This window comes from Mustela lutreola, chromosome 13 (assembly GCF_030435805.1).
Source record: "Mustela lutreola isolate mMusLut2 chromosome 13, mMusLut2.pri, whole genome shotgun sequence".
Taxonomy (NCBI): domain Eukaryota; kingdom Metazoa; phylum Chordata; class Mammalia; order Carnivora; family Mustelidae; genus Mustela; species Mustela lutreola.
In genome coordinates this window covers 10,029,122-10,045,612 of record NC_081302.1, presented here as the reverse complement: position 1 = coordinate 10,045,612, position 16,491 = coordinate 10,029,122, and the positions used below count along the sequence as shown (strand labels likewise).

General features: G+C 37.6%; 1 protein-coding gene and 1 long non-coding RNA gene across 2 annotated transcripts in view; one reads left to right on the top strand and one right to left on the bottom strand.

Annotated features, from left to right (window-relative positions):
* The window catches only part of NALCN (sodium leak channel, non-selective), a 309,369-nt gene that overhangs the window by 158,379 nt on the left and 134,499 nt on the right, over positions 1–16,491 (bottom strand). Inside the window, exon 11 of the mRNA XM_059144294.1 lies at positions 11,823–11,954. Coding sequence (XP_059000277.1) covers positions 11,823–11,954 — 132 coding nt within the window. The remainder of the gene's footprint in view (positions 1–11,822; positions 11,955–16,491) is intronic.
* Positions 1–16,491, top strand: part of LOC131813807 (uncharacterized) — a 45,012-nt gene that overhangs the window by 11,382 nt on the left and 17,139 nt on the right. The gene's annotated exons all lie outside the window — the stretch shown is intronic.

Here is a 16,491-nt window from a genome sequence, read left to right as displayed (position 1 = left end):
GAACTCGGTGCTTCAAGTCTGTCTCTTATGTTATTGTGTGTGCCCTAGTGTTATGGCTGAGCTTCTTTTGCTCTCAGTGCTGTTGTCTGCAATCATTCTCTTTGCCTATTTTGGGCAGGGTTTAGTCCCTGTGTTGTCAATATGCTAGTCTGGGGCTGCCTAAGGCTTGAGTTGAGTCAGACTAGGCATTTTCCAGAGATGCAGTAGCACCAAACTGTAGGGTAGTTACCCTGTGTTGGCCCCTGAGAACCTTTCATTGGTGGTTGGGGCCAGTAGTCAGACAAGAATGTTTGTCCCCAACCTACTACTGGTGTCATAGTTGGACTGATGTGTGTGTCCTTCCCCTCTCCCTGTGGTAGGAGTCTCTTTGGGGTGATGCTGACCCCTGTGGGGCTGCTTACATACTGCCAGGCTTGTAGCATTGATTGATGGGCTTTGGTCAAATGTGTACTGAAAGGGCAGGTCTGCAGGAGAATGCTTGGGTGTGACATACTGTTAGCAAATTAGGTGGTTAGTGTTGTTCCCATGTTGGTTCCCACAGGTGTGTAAGTGTCTAGGCTGGGGGTGGGGAGGGAATTGCACCTGCCATCTCTTTTGTTCTTGAAGTCCCCCAAGGACCCCTGCCCCTCTAGCACATGCTCTAAGATTAATACACAAATCTCCCTCCCATAAATCCCACATGCTTTTCAAACTGCTGTATCTCCCTCCTGCCCATGGATAGTCAGTCCCTCAGGTTAATTTAGCTATCAACCGTATCTCCGAGGCTCTTCTTGCCCTCTTCAATGTGGTATCTTCTCTCCATGTAGTTGTGAAGAGTCTGTTCTGCCAGTCCTCAGGTTGTTTTCTGGATTATTTACACTGATGTGGCTGTTACCTAGTTGTGTCTTTGAGACGTGGTGAATTTAGGGTCCCCCTACTCTGCCATCTTACCCAGAAGTCTTCAATGTTTATTTGGTTCAACATTTTCCTTACTGATTTATTGAAGGGTTGGATTTCCTTGATTAGGAATCATCAGGAAAAATGGTTAAACATTTTTCCACTTCTAAAACAAGATTGCACTAACTATCCTTACACAATATCAGTATTTTATTGGGCTTTTGCATCTACATATACATTCTCAAAGCTGGCATTCCTGGGGCAAAGGACAGGTTTGCATGTTTTAAATTGTAGAAAATATTAAGGGATTACTTTCAAAATGTTTAAGTCTTTTGCCTTCTAGCAAGATAGGAAAGGGTTTCTTGTCCTAAATCTATGCTATCACCAGATGTAATGGAACTTAATCAAACTAACTTATCTGTTCATATGTGTATTGATCATTTAGATTTTCTCCTTTTAAAACAATTTTCCTGTTCATAACCATGCCAATTTTCTATGGTGGTGTTTTGTCTTTCTTATCAGTGTTCAGAGTTGCTGATATTAAGGACATTAATCTTTGTCTGCTATATGAACTGCAAATATTTTTTCCCTAGTCAATAGTTTGATTTTTAACTTTGGTGGCAGCAGCTCTATACAACCACTTTAAATTTTATTTGGTCACATGTTTCTACCTTTATCTTTTTAAACTTCTTCCTTACCTTTTAAAGCAAAATAGGACTTTAGGAGGACTATTATTGAGTCTTCTTATCCAAAAAACACAGTTTTTCTATTTATTTGGATGATATTCTTTAATAAAAATTTCCCCCATAATGATGTTATTGTTGGCTTGTGAAATTTATTTCTATGACTTTAATAGTCTGATAACTAACATAAATGCATTTTTAACCCTTTTTATTTCTATTTATTTACCATTTCCACCTAGTTAGTTCCAGTGGGTAAAAAGGCTATTGATTTTTCTATAATGATTTTCTATACCCACCTTACTACATTCTTCTAATATTTTAAATAATACCTCCTGGGTTTTATAGAAATATGTACATTTCACCTGCAAATGAAGATAAGATTTTTTTCAAGACTTCTTTAGGAGTTAATTGTATTAATTCACTAGCTATAATGCTACTTCTGTATTATAATACAGTTATAATACAAAATTGACAGTAAGAGAGATCCCTAATTTGCTCCTATTTTCAAAGTTAATTTTCCAGCATTCATGTAAAATGGTTGCAGTGGGTTTTGGTAATTAATTACCACCATGTTTAAGGACTTTCCTTTTGCTCTGCTTACAGGATTTTAGCTTTTAATTTACTGAGCCAAAGAAATATATTACAAGAGTCTTTGATGTTGACCATTTATATATTCCTGGAATAAATCTTAGATGGTAATGCTAGCCTGTTGGATTTTATTGAATAACATGTTACTTATAATACTTGTAACTATTGTCATATATGAAATTGGTCCATAATTTTACCTGTACTATCATCATCAAGGTTTTGGTTAAGCTTACGCTAGCTTTCTCAAATGTATTGTGGAGTTTTCCATCTTTTGCATGATCTGTAATTTCTCAAATAAAATAAGAATTATTTCATCTTTGAAAGTAGGTACAATCCATGGGAACTCCAACCCCATGTGTAGGCATGTTTGTGTTGACACATTTTCAGTAAAGCTTACTCTTTTTCTAATAATCTGCAGTCAAGGTCAAAATTGAAAGTTTCCTTATCATATCCTCCTGAGGGTGGACTTTTTCCTTCTTTCACTAAAATACAGACCTCAGGTTCCCATGTTATGTGGGGGTCTCTATTCTGGCACCTCACCTTCGCAGGTTCTTCTATCCTGGTTATAGCTCTTAAAATCCCAAGTTTTAGATGACAAAGATAAGCAAATGTCATCAGAGTAGCCATTGGTGTTAGTGCCCATCTCATGTTCTGCACTTACATCACAATTTTTGGCCTTGAGGATATTCCTAATTTTTTTGCATGTCCTGCTAAGCATTTAAAATACAATAATATTTTAGTTGTAAGTTTTAGTTGTTTCATCGAGAGATGATTTTCAGCCACCTTTTGGGGCCACCTTGTATGTGTTTCCTATAATCAATACACTATTTGAGTTTGCGTTTAAGCATAACCCGATTTTCTAGGTCTTTTGAGAGGAAAATTCAATCTGTGCATATTTGATGTGCCAAAATTAGCCTTGGTCTTCTTTCCAATTTTTTGTATGTCATTGCTATAAATTTTTCTTGTCGTTTCTGACATGGTGAAACTGTTGCTAATTTCTCCCCCCCTTGTTAATTTGGACATTCTACTTTCCTTTTCCTCCAGTTCAATTCACAACAGTCATAAATCAATCTATCCTTTTTTATTATTGATCAAATTTGAATAATTTGAATAATTATTATATTTGAATAATTATTATTGATCAAATTTGAATAATTTACTTCTAGTTTCTTGAACCATAACTACTTTTTTCCAAAGGATTCTTGTGTGACATTTTTATTGTCATCTTTCATTTGGATTGGACACCTACCTCTCTTCTTTCCTTGTCAGCCTCTCTGGTCTACATCTCCTTTTCCTTTGCCACTTCTCCAATATACTTATGATTAGCATACTTTAGAATAGTTTGCTCATATAAATATCACAAGTTGTACACTCTTTTAAGCTTTCCTATTCAAAATTCATTTTTCCTTCTAATTTTTTATTTGAATTCTAGTTAGTTAACATATAGTGTAAAATTGGTTTCAGGAGTAAAAGTTAGTGGTTCATCACTTACATGTAACAGCCAGTGATCATTATATCAATACTTTAATTGATACTTTAATTAATACTTTAATACCCATTACCCACCAAAATGTATTTTTACCATGGACATGACTATTGTTGCTGCATACAGTTTCTTTGCTCTCAATAGTCTGTCTATACATATATTAGCTCACTGCCTTCTACCTTCCAATATTGTAGATGAGTTGTATCTGATGCACAGTACAATTATTTTGTTTTTCCTGATTTTTTAACCTTGCTGAAAGGCTTAAACATTTTTCCTTATGCTTGCAACCAAGGAAGGTCACCAGGACATGCCTAGGAATTTTTTTTTTTTTTTCATTTAATCTCCCTGAGATTTAGTGACTCCTTTCAATCTACTGACTTATGCTTTTCCTCAATTTAGGAACATTATTCTCTCATTATTAATTTTCTTCTATCCATTCTCTTTTTTCTCCAGGAGCTTGTATTGGTCACATCAGAGTGGTTAGTCTCTTTCGCTTTTTCCTTCATGATTTCTGCCATTTCTTTGAGGTCTCCCACCACTTTATCTTCTGTATTAATAATTCTTTCTCAATGTCAACCACGCCCTTTTTCAGCTCTTTTTTTAAAAAAAGTTTAGCTAAAGTTTCAGAAAGTTTGTTTTGTGTCTTAATTGCCTGTGCTTGAGACATTAAAAAACAACACAAAACAAAACAAACCCTCCTGTCTTCCATCAATTATACTTGTTTGGGAAACTCCTATACTTGTTCATCTTGGTTTTCTGAGTTTCATCCTTAATTTCTGGGTCCCTTTGTATGAGAATAATTTTAATTTGCATGTTCATGACTGCTGCTTTTTTTTTTTTTTTTTTTTTTTTTTTTTTGTCTTTTAGGATCTATTGAGCAGTAACAAATGAGAACTTGTAGGGGGGAGTGTGATTTTTATGGTAAATGACCTAAAAACCTATGGTCCTCTGCTGGGCAGCAAGGAGGGAGCTGCCCTTTGTCAAGGCTCATCCTAGGCTGGTGGAATCCATTTCCAACTGCCTCTACCTGGAAACAATTAAGCTTCTAGCGAGGCTCCTTTCCTGGCTCATCAACATCAGTGGGATTTTTTGGATCTCTCTGGACCACAAGCAACCATGAGGCAGGTGTAACTCCTGTGTCAGCCCCAGACAGCCAAAGGATCCAAATCTCTGCCATAAGTTTTTCGTTTGTTTGTTTTGTTTTGTTTTAAAATCTTTTTGTTTTATTTATTTATTTATTAACATATAATCCATAAGCTTTAACAAAGAGGCAAGTTTTCTCCAGCTCTGGTTTCTTAGTCTGGGTCTTGTAACAATATGAAGACCATTGGGGGAATCACTGGAGAAACTGAAACAAGAGGGGTCTGTCCTGATGGTCCAACCTGCAGCTGGACCTGGCTATTGTATTAGCGGAGGGAACAATGACAGGCACCCACACATCTCTCTCTAGGCTTCGCCTGTATTTTCAGACTTTCTTTCCAAAGGAAAGAATGAAATCCATATCAAAGTGTCCTTTTTTTTTTTTTTTTTAAGTTGGGAACTACTGATAAATACCTGAAATATATCCAACTAGATTGTCAAATTATATATAAATACAACTAATCACTTTACTAACTTTGCATTTGCTATCCAAAGACAGATGGAATGGTCCCCTTACAGGATCATAATTCATGATTAAATATGCAGCTGGATCCATTTGCATTATTATTTGCTCAGTGGGAAAATCTATGTGCTTTTCAAACCTACCAAGAACCACTAAAAATGCATTTAGCAAACTGTTATGTGATTATGTGTAAATACTATATTTCCACTCATTTTCCTACTGGAGTTCCTGATTCCAGTACTCGTGGGATCCAATCCCTCATTTTAACATAATTTGTTAATTATTATAAGCTAACTCTCCGGTTCTCTGAGAAACAGTAATCCCAAGGTGGTGAAATTTTTATGAAAATTGTTATACATGAAAATATATGTAACTTGGTTATAACTAGGGATTACTCTGGTGCAGGGAAGAACTATGTCAGGAATTAAAGGAGTGATTTAGGAAAATCAAATTAGCTTACATGTTCATGAAGTATTCTAATGTAGGCCAGAAGGTTTAGTGCTGCATTTCAATTCAGAGGAATATCACAGTTCAGAAGCAGTGGAGTAGAACAGTGAGGGGGAAGCTGTAGCAACCCTTCTCAGTGGGTGGCTCCAGCCCATGTCCGGGAACTGAGTCTTGACAATAGCTGAACAAGGAGGAACTTGCCAGGGTCATGCTGTTGGCCATACAAAAGGCAGAAGGCCCCAGGGCTGCCTGCAGAACCTAGACACCTGAAGGAGTGCTCATAAGAATCAACTAGAAATGTGTCCATTTTCAGGCTTCCTCCAAATCCCAGTCAATAGTGCAACCCCACAGGAGGGTGGATTCCCACTCATCACTACTGGTCTGGGAGGGCACGTGCCACTGCTGTGCTCCTTCCCTCTGCAGCTCCCACATGGACAAGGTCCATGGGACCTTTCCTCTGTCCCCGATCCCTGCAGCACATGATAAGGTGTGTGAGTGCTTACAAGTTGAAACTCATCTTTTCAAGAGTGAAGCTAAATGATAAACTTCCCGTAAATATCGTCACATTCCTTAAAACAACTTGGAAACAGTACGTGAAGAAAACAAATATTTTTCTCCCTACAATTTTCCTAAGTCAGTGTTTTCCAATCCTTTTTTTTTTTTTTTTTAAACACCCCTCCTCCCCAGCCAGGGGTCTTTTTAGATATTTTGTTTCTAATCACCACCCCATATGGAATTTTAATACCACAGATGTTATATATCTGTCTACCTACTTTATATCCCTATCTCTGCTTTATAAATAGAAAGAGTAAGATTTTTTTTTTTTGCCTCCCTAAAAACCAATTGTTACCCCTTTACAGGTGTTTTCACTCCCTGTTGAAAATGCACACTCTATAGATATATCTGGTTTCATGTCACCATAGCAAATTTTAACTAACATTTTCAGGAGTGCAGGTTATATGAGTTCTTTAAGCAAAGAACTACGCTTTGTTATTTCTTCTCCAAGTTTTCATTTCATAATAATACTCATGCCATTTCATATATACCATAATGCACTCTCTTGTCCTCAAGAAAATTACCAATAATGGAATGCTGATTTAAAAATTAGAGGAGTTATTCCAAAAAAACAGTATTATATTTGTTTCCAGGAAACTATGTCACTAGTGAAAATATTTTTTTTAGAGTGAAAAGTATGAGAAATTGATTTAAAAGGCTTGTTTACTAAAATAACTTGCAATTGGATTTGTGAGGCTAACAGGTAAAGCAGTAAGATGAGTGCCAAATTTCTGAGGCTAAGGAGAAAAATAACCAAATGAAAATGACATGCATAATGTAAATACTACAATAGAAATCATTCTGCCCTTTTAATTCAATGAATAATGTATGAGCATTTATAGGTGACAAATTATAAATGAGTTGATTGTGCCGTGTGGTTCTGAGAAGATAAAATGGTAGAGATGCTGCCCAAATATAGGAAAGATACTTGAAATATGTTATCCAAGATTTGTGTTTCAGTCTCTATTTCACACTTCCATAGGAACATAATGGATATTAATGAGAAAATGAATGCAAATTTGTCACAAAAAAAGATTAGAGAACACAAGTCATAAGATATCCAATTTAGGTAACTCTCTTCTTCTAAATGAAATTCAGATTAAATAACATCAAAATAAATGCTTATCTGCATCCCTCTAGAGGTGTCTGTAAATCCCCGCTCTTAGCCTACAGTGTACCTTCAGTATTCCACATAAACAGTAAACTTCTGAAATGGATCATGGAATAGTTGAAAAGGTCATTATTATATTATTTTTCACCTAACAGGGTCCTGTCCAAGTCCTTTGGAAGAAAGAACCAAAAATATTATTGTCAGAAGAAGCTTATTTAATGAAAATTTTCCAAAAAGGAAATTAAATTTAATGATAATCTGAAAGGCTGCTGTTCTGGCAAATGAGTCACTTTCTTAATTTGGTCATTTCTTGTGATTAATGAGGTGAAATATGGGTGTCATATTTTGTTGGAAGTTAAATAAATGGGTCTTTTCATTTAATTTTATTTTAACAAATATCATAAGGCCAAATGTCCTCAGAGGGACACAGAAGCTACTCTTCTAGAAAAGATTAGTTTTTGAAAGATGGCAAATAGTCCATGCTTTAAGAAAGCCTTTCTGCTTCAAACACACAGCTGCCATAGAGAAACAGGAAACCAGAGAGACATCTTGGATCTAAACAAAGTAAACCTCTCTCCTGACCAGAAATGCTGTTCTTTATTGCTGGCTTCATTGTGCTAGCTCTCCAATCAATTTGTGACTTTCTTAAAAGAGGAATTTGGGGGGCTCCTGGGTGGCTCATTGGGTTAAGCCTCTGCCTTTGGCTTTGGTCATGATTTAGGGTCCTGGGATGGAGCCCCGCTTTGGGCTCTTTGCTCTGCGGGGAGCCTCCTTCCCCCCCCCACCCCCAACTGCCTGTCAAATAAATAAATAAAATCTTAAAAAAAAAAAGTGGAATTTTGTTAAAACTGTTAATCTTCTTCTGTGCATAACACTGTGATGATAAGTTTCTGTTAAACGTATAGTCTAGTAGATATACCTTTATATTTATATGTTTTTATATAACAAGAAAAAAGTACTGTTCAAGTTTTAGTACTTAAGAGAATGAGACTATCCATTTATATTCAATATAAAAATGTGATTTTGTGTATAATACTACTAACAATGTTTCATCTTAGATCAGAATTAAAAATGAAAACTCTTACCAAAGAAAGCAAATTCATCTTTTCACGTGTATACATAGCCTTAAAGAACAAAGAAAAGTTTTTCCTGTTTCTTAACTGATTTTTAAATTTAGGTTAGTATAGCAAAACTGGTCTCCAGCTATATAACAGAAGCTAAGCAGCTTAATTTGTACTTAAAAGTTATTTTTTAGACTGCAAGATGATTCTAACGGGTACAGTGGTTTATTTTGGATTTTTTAAAAAGATTTTATTTATTTATTTGACAGAGAGAGGGAGATCACAGAGTAGGCAGTACTTAATAAGTACTTAATAACTACTAAGTATAAGTAGGCAGAGAGGCAGGCAGAGGTGGGGGGAAGCAGGCTCCCTGCTGAGCAGAGAGCCCCATGCGGAGCTCGATTCCAGGACCCTGAGATCATGACCTGAGCTGAAGGCAGAGGCTAAACCCACTGAGCCACCCAGGCGTCCCTATTTTGGAATTTGAAATTATCCTGGAATTTGTGGGAACTCAAGAAATTACTTCTCTGAAAGCACAGGGCCATGTGTGATCTATTTTAAAAATAAACTTTCTAAAATATCATATTATGCTATTGCCTTAAATACTGAATCATGATAGCCCATACACTTGAATTTCTGTTATTACAGCTATTTTAAGAAGTAAATAGGGCAATGAATTCTTTTAAAGTACTTGGGAACATAAAAGAATCTCCCCCAAATGGCAGTTATTATTTTTGTTAGTATTAGTATATTTGAATTTAACACATAAAGATGTTAGTTGACATATTCTCTGTTCTTATAGTTCAAGCCAAAGTTGAGAACAATTGCTTATTTTTATAAATACAGTTTTATTAGCACACCACCACTCTGAGCCCACACTCATTTTTGTATAACAACGGTAGGGTTGAGTAGCTGAGACAAAGAGCATGTGGCCTGAAAAGCCTGTGAAGTTTATTATCTGGCTCTTTAAGAAAAACTTTGCTGACTTATCCCTGTTCACTGAATCTGCTTCCTATGTCCTTGCCTCAGCTGGTTCTGTCCCAGCGCATGGCTTCCTCCACAGCCCTTTCTAGAAGGGGATGCTCATGCTCCAGTGTCCCACATGGCCTATGGAGGATAGCATGTGGATGAGGAAGAGATGTCTTGTCTCTTACTCCTCAACACCCTTTAAGTATTCCATCAGTTTAAGACATCCTCTCATCTGACCCTCTCTGTGGCTGCCATTCATTAATCTCTCCATCAGGTCTTCCTATGTACCCCTGCCTACACTCCTTCCCCAAGAACTGGCCTCACACAGAATGAGTTCGATGTCATTGTGAAGATTTTAGCCAACATCTTAGTTTGATAGCTCCCTGCCATCTTGCCTGGACTCCAACATTATGTTTGAGACAATCATAACTATGTAACACTTCATAGTTTATGTTTATTTATCCAGCATTTTTCTGAAATCCTAAATTCTTGGTCCCACTTTCCTTACAGACACTTGAAGCAGGTAGAGTGTAAATATTCCTCCAGGAAGCTCTCAACTATCTTCATATTAATGGCTTGCTAGAAGGAAAAATAACCTTAACTTGACAAAGACAAGACCTCAGCTATCCTGTGAGTTTTCTTTAACATAAGAAAATCCTTTTGAAACCTCTCTTTTCCTTACTTCCCCCAACTCCCAATTATGTAAGCAGCCACCCCTCACAACCCTGGGGCAGCAGCTCTTTCTGCCCAATGGTCCTGTCCCTCTGCTTTCATAAACCACCATTTTGCACCAAAAAACCCAAAACTTTCTCTAGCTCTCTCAGCTCCACCAGCCTGGAAAATCTCCAGAGATGCCTCCGTCTCAGTGTTGCCTTTCTCCTTTTTATGTGAGGCTAAAAAAGACACAGACCTATCTAAATGGGTATCATTATGAATTTGTAGCTTCAAAATTCAGCTGGGTCTTTAGCATTGGAATTAATGTATCTTTAATTGCCTTATTTTTACATTCTTCACAGGGTCCATACCTTCCCATTTGATAGTCTTATTATCGGGCTGGATATAGACCTTGCTTTCTACTCCAGACAGAAATCACTTGACTGGGATTCTTTCAATGTTCAAATCCTTGCATTAGAAATTCACCTGCAAATATTACTATTGGCCCATGTTTTTCTGTGCTTTTAATGACAATTCAATCATTGTGTGCTGGATCTACAGCAAAATTATACCCATTTTTCAAGTGTCAGGCTGTATATAATTTCTTCATGAGCTCCTGTCATTGGTACTCCACAACATAAAACACTTGCTGTTTACTGTCTATGTTTCTTGCTAAACTGTAAACTCCATATTCCACACCGTAATTAGGCAGCATCACATCACAGTAGAAGTTTAAATATTTTCTTACAGACAACAAACCTCCAAAAAGAGGGGAATTCATAAGTGACTCCTTAAAAATTTCTTGATACCCACATGGATGTTAACATTTAATAGGTATATGCCATCAATTCTTTTTCTGAAAAGTTTATGTGTGAGTGGATTGAATTTTTATTAACCAAATCCATCTTTAAATGTACTGGAAGAATTCTAGATATCTTAGAGAACTCAATTATGTGGCAAATTGATTTTTTTTAACATGGAAAATGCTTTTATAATAAAAATAGTCAAATTATTATTTTTCTGTCTTTTAAGTTTACTTTTTCATATATCCTATTTCTTAAAGTGTAGTTCAGCTGTGTATGTATACCTTGCTTAAAAGATAAAAGGGTTTTGAAAGGGTCATATGTCAACCAATTTTTCCACAAACCTGTATCACTGAATTCTGATGTGTATCTTAGAAATAATTTTTCACAATAAAAAAGTGGTCTCTGGATGCCATTAAAATTTTTAAGAATCAACTATTAACAAAGTCACTCAATCGATAAGAAGAACTATTCCAAAACTCTAGGATAGTATGTAGGGCGCTAGAAGATGCTTATTTAATCACTAAGCCTACCTGCTCCTTGGAATCTTCAGCGCAGAGGGTAACACCTCAGTTTCTAGCACAGAAATTATCACATCGCATTGTTCAATTTCCCTCCTGCCCTCTCTGTGGTATTATTGAACTAACTGGCTTACTTATCGTCTTTTGAATTTGTGCTTGCCCACCCGTAGTAGGAAACAGACGAACACAAAGTGAGAAAGGGGGAGCACACGAGAGTGAGCGCTGAAGAGTAAGTAAGAGCAGGAGAGAGGAGTTTCCCTGGCAACGTGACGCAAATCGGAGGGTGACAGAGAATGAACCCAGCAACACAATGACCAAAGAAGCATTTAAGAAGCAGACAATGATTCAGCTTTGGTCAAAGTCAAGTACTTAAGGAACTGATGTAAATTTTCCTACTTGTAAAAGGCACCGTCTGAGGCTGAACTTCACCTTGCACACTGATGTGCCCCCGAGCTGGCCGCTTACCTCTGCGAGATAGAACTCGTCGTACTGCCTCCTGAAGCTTTCTCCTTTGTGGTAGTTGCTCGCGGCCACTATCACATCCACAGTCACCATGCTCAGGATGAACATGTGGAAAACGGACGAGCGCATCATTTGCTGAGGAGGGAAAACAGACAAACTCTAAACAAAGACAGAAGCCATTCTGGGCAGTTACCCCAATTTTAGAGAGATGAAAACAGAGGCTCGGCAAAGTTAAATAACTTTCTATCACACAAGTCTTGCAGGTGGAACCACAATTTGGACCCAAGTCTATAGGCTAAACGGAGGTGGCATAATTAGGCATTCAAAAATAATGGCTCTTATTATGATGGCTAGCTTGTATTCAATGCTTACAAAGTTCCCGGCCACACTCTAACTATGCTATTTACTTTAGTTCTTTTCAGCTGCACCGTAGCCCTACACAGCGGGATACATTACTCAGTTTTTCCAGTGAGTTCAGAGAGATTAAGTCATTTGCCCAAGATCACACAGCAAGTGCACAGTAGAAGTAGGCTCCATATCCAAGTCTGTCTAAAGTCCTTTCATGGTGGGGTAGACAATATATAAAAGGAGAGAGAACAGGCTGAAGGCCTCGCCAAAAAAGGAGAGAGAAGCTGGCTTATGGAAAGCACCTGAGTGTGTAACAACAAACCACTAAGTCCCACCTCTTGGCATCAAGGGATGCCCGGAGACTAACGCTGCCACGTGTGGAGGTCTTGTTTCTTCTTGGCATGTGGGGGCATGGATCCTTACATGTGATCTGACCTGAGAACGCTTCAATTGTTGCAATGAAAATCACCTAACTAAAGCAGAACCTGGGGATGGGAAAAGAGAAACAGGGCTGCCTCCTCTGAGCTGCTATCTTATGCGCCCACACATGCGACTTCGCACGGCCGTCAATACCCCACACTTGTCACTAAGGACATGGTCTCAGAGCCAAACTGCACGGAGTAGAGATTCGACCACATCCAAAGTCTGCGGCCCTGGGTAAGCTAGCTAAGCCTCTCTGAGCTTCTGTCTTCCTCATCAGTAAAGCAGAAATAACAGTGGCCCCTCCAAAAGTTTTTACCATTTTAAATGAGTCAATATTTGTAAAGCACTTAGAGCAGGGCTTGCATATTAAATGTTCTATAAAACTTTGCAATAAAAATAAGTGCAATTTTGTGAATCCAGGCATTTTTTCTTTCCCCGCCCAAGAATGGCAAGGTAACTGCCCAAGGTCAAAGAATTAAAATTATGTCTTATATTTGATGGAGTCCAGGACCAAGGGAGATAAATAAAAGTGATAAGATTTAATAATTTGAGAGATGTCGGAGTTATCAGAAAAGCAGATACTTAGTAAGGGTCTTTGTCACTGTGGCTGTGGAAGCATTACATCCATGTGCCTCTGACTTTATTTTACGGGTGATACGAAATCAAATTCCAGGACTGCCAACTGACATATTTAAAGGCACATCACTTCCTCACAGGAACTACTGACCTTCATAACCTTGATAAGCAAATCAGTGGGCATGTTTCAATTCTCATTAGAATTTGTATTGTTATTTGGCCTCTCTTGAATTCCGAGAGTCGCCTTCCATAACTATTATTCCCTTTCTATACTCTTTTCCACATAATGTTCTATTAAAAACATTTCAACTGAGTTCTTTATCTGCATGACAGAAAAGCCACAAATCCTTAGCTGTGGATTTGTGTCTTAAGTAAACTGTTATTACTGAAAGATCCAAACAAAGCTTTTAGCCATGGCTGTCAAAAAAACTTTTAAATTGGTTTTGTGACTGTCACAGCTTCACTTTGGTGCTGTCATTATAATTAGGTTGTTTTTTGTCTGAATGTCTACGTGTCCCTGTTGGTACAGAGTCATTAAAATAATCACTTACAATGGATTTTGATACACTATAATCACTACTGCTTAGCCGACTTTCTCCAAAGTAATAACTTTCAAATATTAAATAAGAATTAAGGTGATCAGTATGTGCAGTAGCTAAATCTGAACATTAGAGCCAGTAACTTTGGCTTTGAAGTGAGAGCTAGTGACACGGTCCACGTCAGCTCAATTCAATCCAACCGATGTTGGCTGGCTGTCGGTTTCCTTAATTAAACAGAAGGCTAGAAACATTACAGTTAGACTCATGCTTGGATCTATAGTGCAGTACAAATTTACACCCTTTGATTTTTTATTTTTTCGTAAAAATTAATGTAAAGAGAAATGTTAAAGTTGAGTCAGTTCCACAAAATATATAACTTGAGATTTTTCAGAATCATTTAACACAGATATGATATATATATATACACACACACACCTATAAACACACATATGCATGTGTGTGTATGTATTTATACAAATATGTATATATTTCTCTACATAACATAAAACTCTTTGAATCCTGCATATATATTCAACTTTTAAAGGTTCCCTTCAATTGCAATGTTATTTTGGTTTAATCAGACAAATTTTGCATGTATTTTTAGTTTGTCTTTGATCCAAGAAAAAAACAATTGTGTGTGACAGTTGGAATTACCAAAATACAAAGGAAAGACTGTAACAGAACCATCCCCAAGGCAGTAGTATCTGTCAGGAATGCTCAAGAAGTTTACTAGCCAATGTGTGGTCCTTGGACCAGGAGTTTCCTGGGAGCATATTAGAAATGCAAAGCATAAGAGATTCTTCATCTCGGGAAACAAACTGAGGGTTGCTGGAGTGGAGGGGGGTAGGAGGGATGTGGTAATTGGGTGATGGATTCTGGGGTGGGTATGTGTTGCGGTGAGCGCTGTGTATTGTGTAAGACTGATGAATCACAGGCCTGTACCCCTGAAACAAATAATACATTGTATATTAACAAAAAAAAAAAAAAAGAAAGAAAGAAATTCAGGTTCTCAGGTCCTATCCCAGACCTACTGAATCAGAATCTGCATTTTTAACAAGGTTACCGATAATTAATGTGTGTATTAAAGTGTGAGAGGTTCTGTTGTAGGGGACACTCCTTGAGTAGCAGTTTAAACTAGGTGACCTATAAATTTTTTCACAAATTCACAATTTCATGACTCTGAAAGTCTGTAGTCACTGAATGGAATAGAGCAGTACTTGCTGGATATTATGGTAATATGTTAGGCTAGGCCATCACAAAATGAATGCTTACCTTCCCCCACTCTCCAACTCCAAGATTAAAACCCACCTATACCAGGTTCCCAAAGACCAAAGTATGCATTGGCTTTTTAATCATTTGGGTGAGTTTTATGAAGACCCCATCATAGACTCTTTCGTGAAGTCAGGTCGTGTCTAGAATCTGGAAAAGGCAAGAAAACTGTGTCTTCCCTAACCTCCAGAACTAATGCAGTCTTCCCGAGACCTTCATTTTAATGAGCTGAAACTCATTATGGAGTTCTGACCTACAGAACTATAAATAATATGTTGTCAGTTTGCGGTAATGTGTTACATCAGAATAGGAATCTGATACAAATACTGTTTGTGATTTTGGCATACACCAGTTCAGTCGTCTCCTCTGAAACCTGACTGTACAGAGCGTCAGCACTAGGAAATTCTACCTCCCCAAAGGGCTTCACCCAAGGTGATATGCCAGCAGGGGTCTCTGTAAACTTCATTACCTCAAATGTAAACCCATTATGGCAACCAAGGTTTACAGCTTAACTTTGTTTCAGAACGTGTAATGAGACAATGGATCTGTAGCATGACACTGAGTCCCACTTCAAGCAGAAGAACGAGAAATGTTGCTTTTCTTTATGTTAGTTCTGAGTAACTAACCATGAAAGGAATGTTCCCAAGAGACTGTGAAGTCTTCACCAAATATGGACGGGGATCCTCACTCAATTCAAATTGACACCAAGATGTATTATCAAAACAGGACCACCATTTGAGTGCTTGGTTTGTGGCAAGTTTCCCCAAGCATGTTGCATGCTGATGTGAAGATCTCATTTAATCAACAGCCCCGTGTGATAGCTAGCTGTTTTGTGATCCTCTTTCACAACTGAAGAAAGTACAGGGTAAGGATAAGTAGACTTGTAAACTCATAGAGTTAGAAACTAGCCTCAGATATTTTGAGTCCAAAGTTGGTGCCCTCTTACCTTCTAACAGGCAGTCAAAATGCCTCTGATGCTGCTCTGTGTATTAAAGAAGAAAGAACAGCAGCTCCTTTGCTAAGTGTTTGTGATTAAATAGGGGGAACAAGTTTAAGAGCCTTGCATTTGAAATATGAAGATGACCCGTTTCTTACAGAAGGGGGTACCATCTCCAGGGTGGGGAAAAAAGTGTCAGTTTTGAAGACAGGCTGAGCTGAGTTCAAATCTTGAACTTAACCTCTTGTGACTTAGTGTTCGCACAAGAGAAATGAATGCGAGAGCACCTACATCTCTAGGTGGTAACGGGAATATCAATGAGACTATTTGGCATAGAGTCTAGCCCATAGCCAGCATCTTGCACTCAGGACGCTTACTTTTATTATTACTGTATTTGAAAGCACTCTAAGCATTTAAAAGTAGAGATAGAATCAGTTGCTTGTGGGGAATGTAAGAAGGCACAATGCAAGAAATCAAACCAAAGAGATAACCACTCTTGAGAAGGACCATGAAAGTGTATAAACTTTTAGGGAAGTCTTATGCCATCCCAATTTTAGCTTGAGTGCTTCATAGGAGCTTT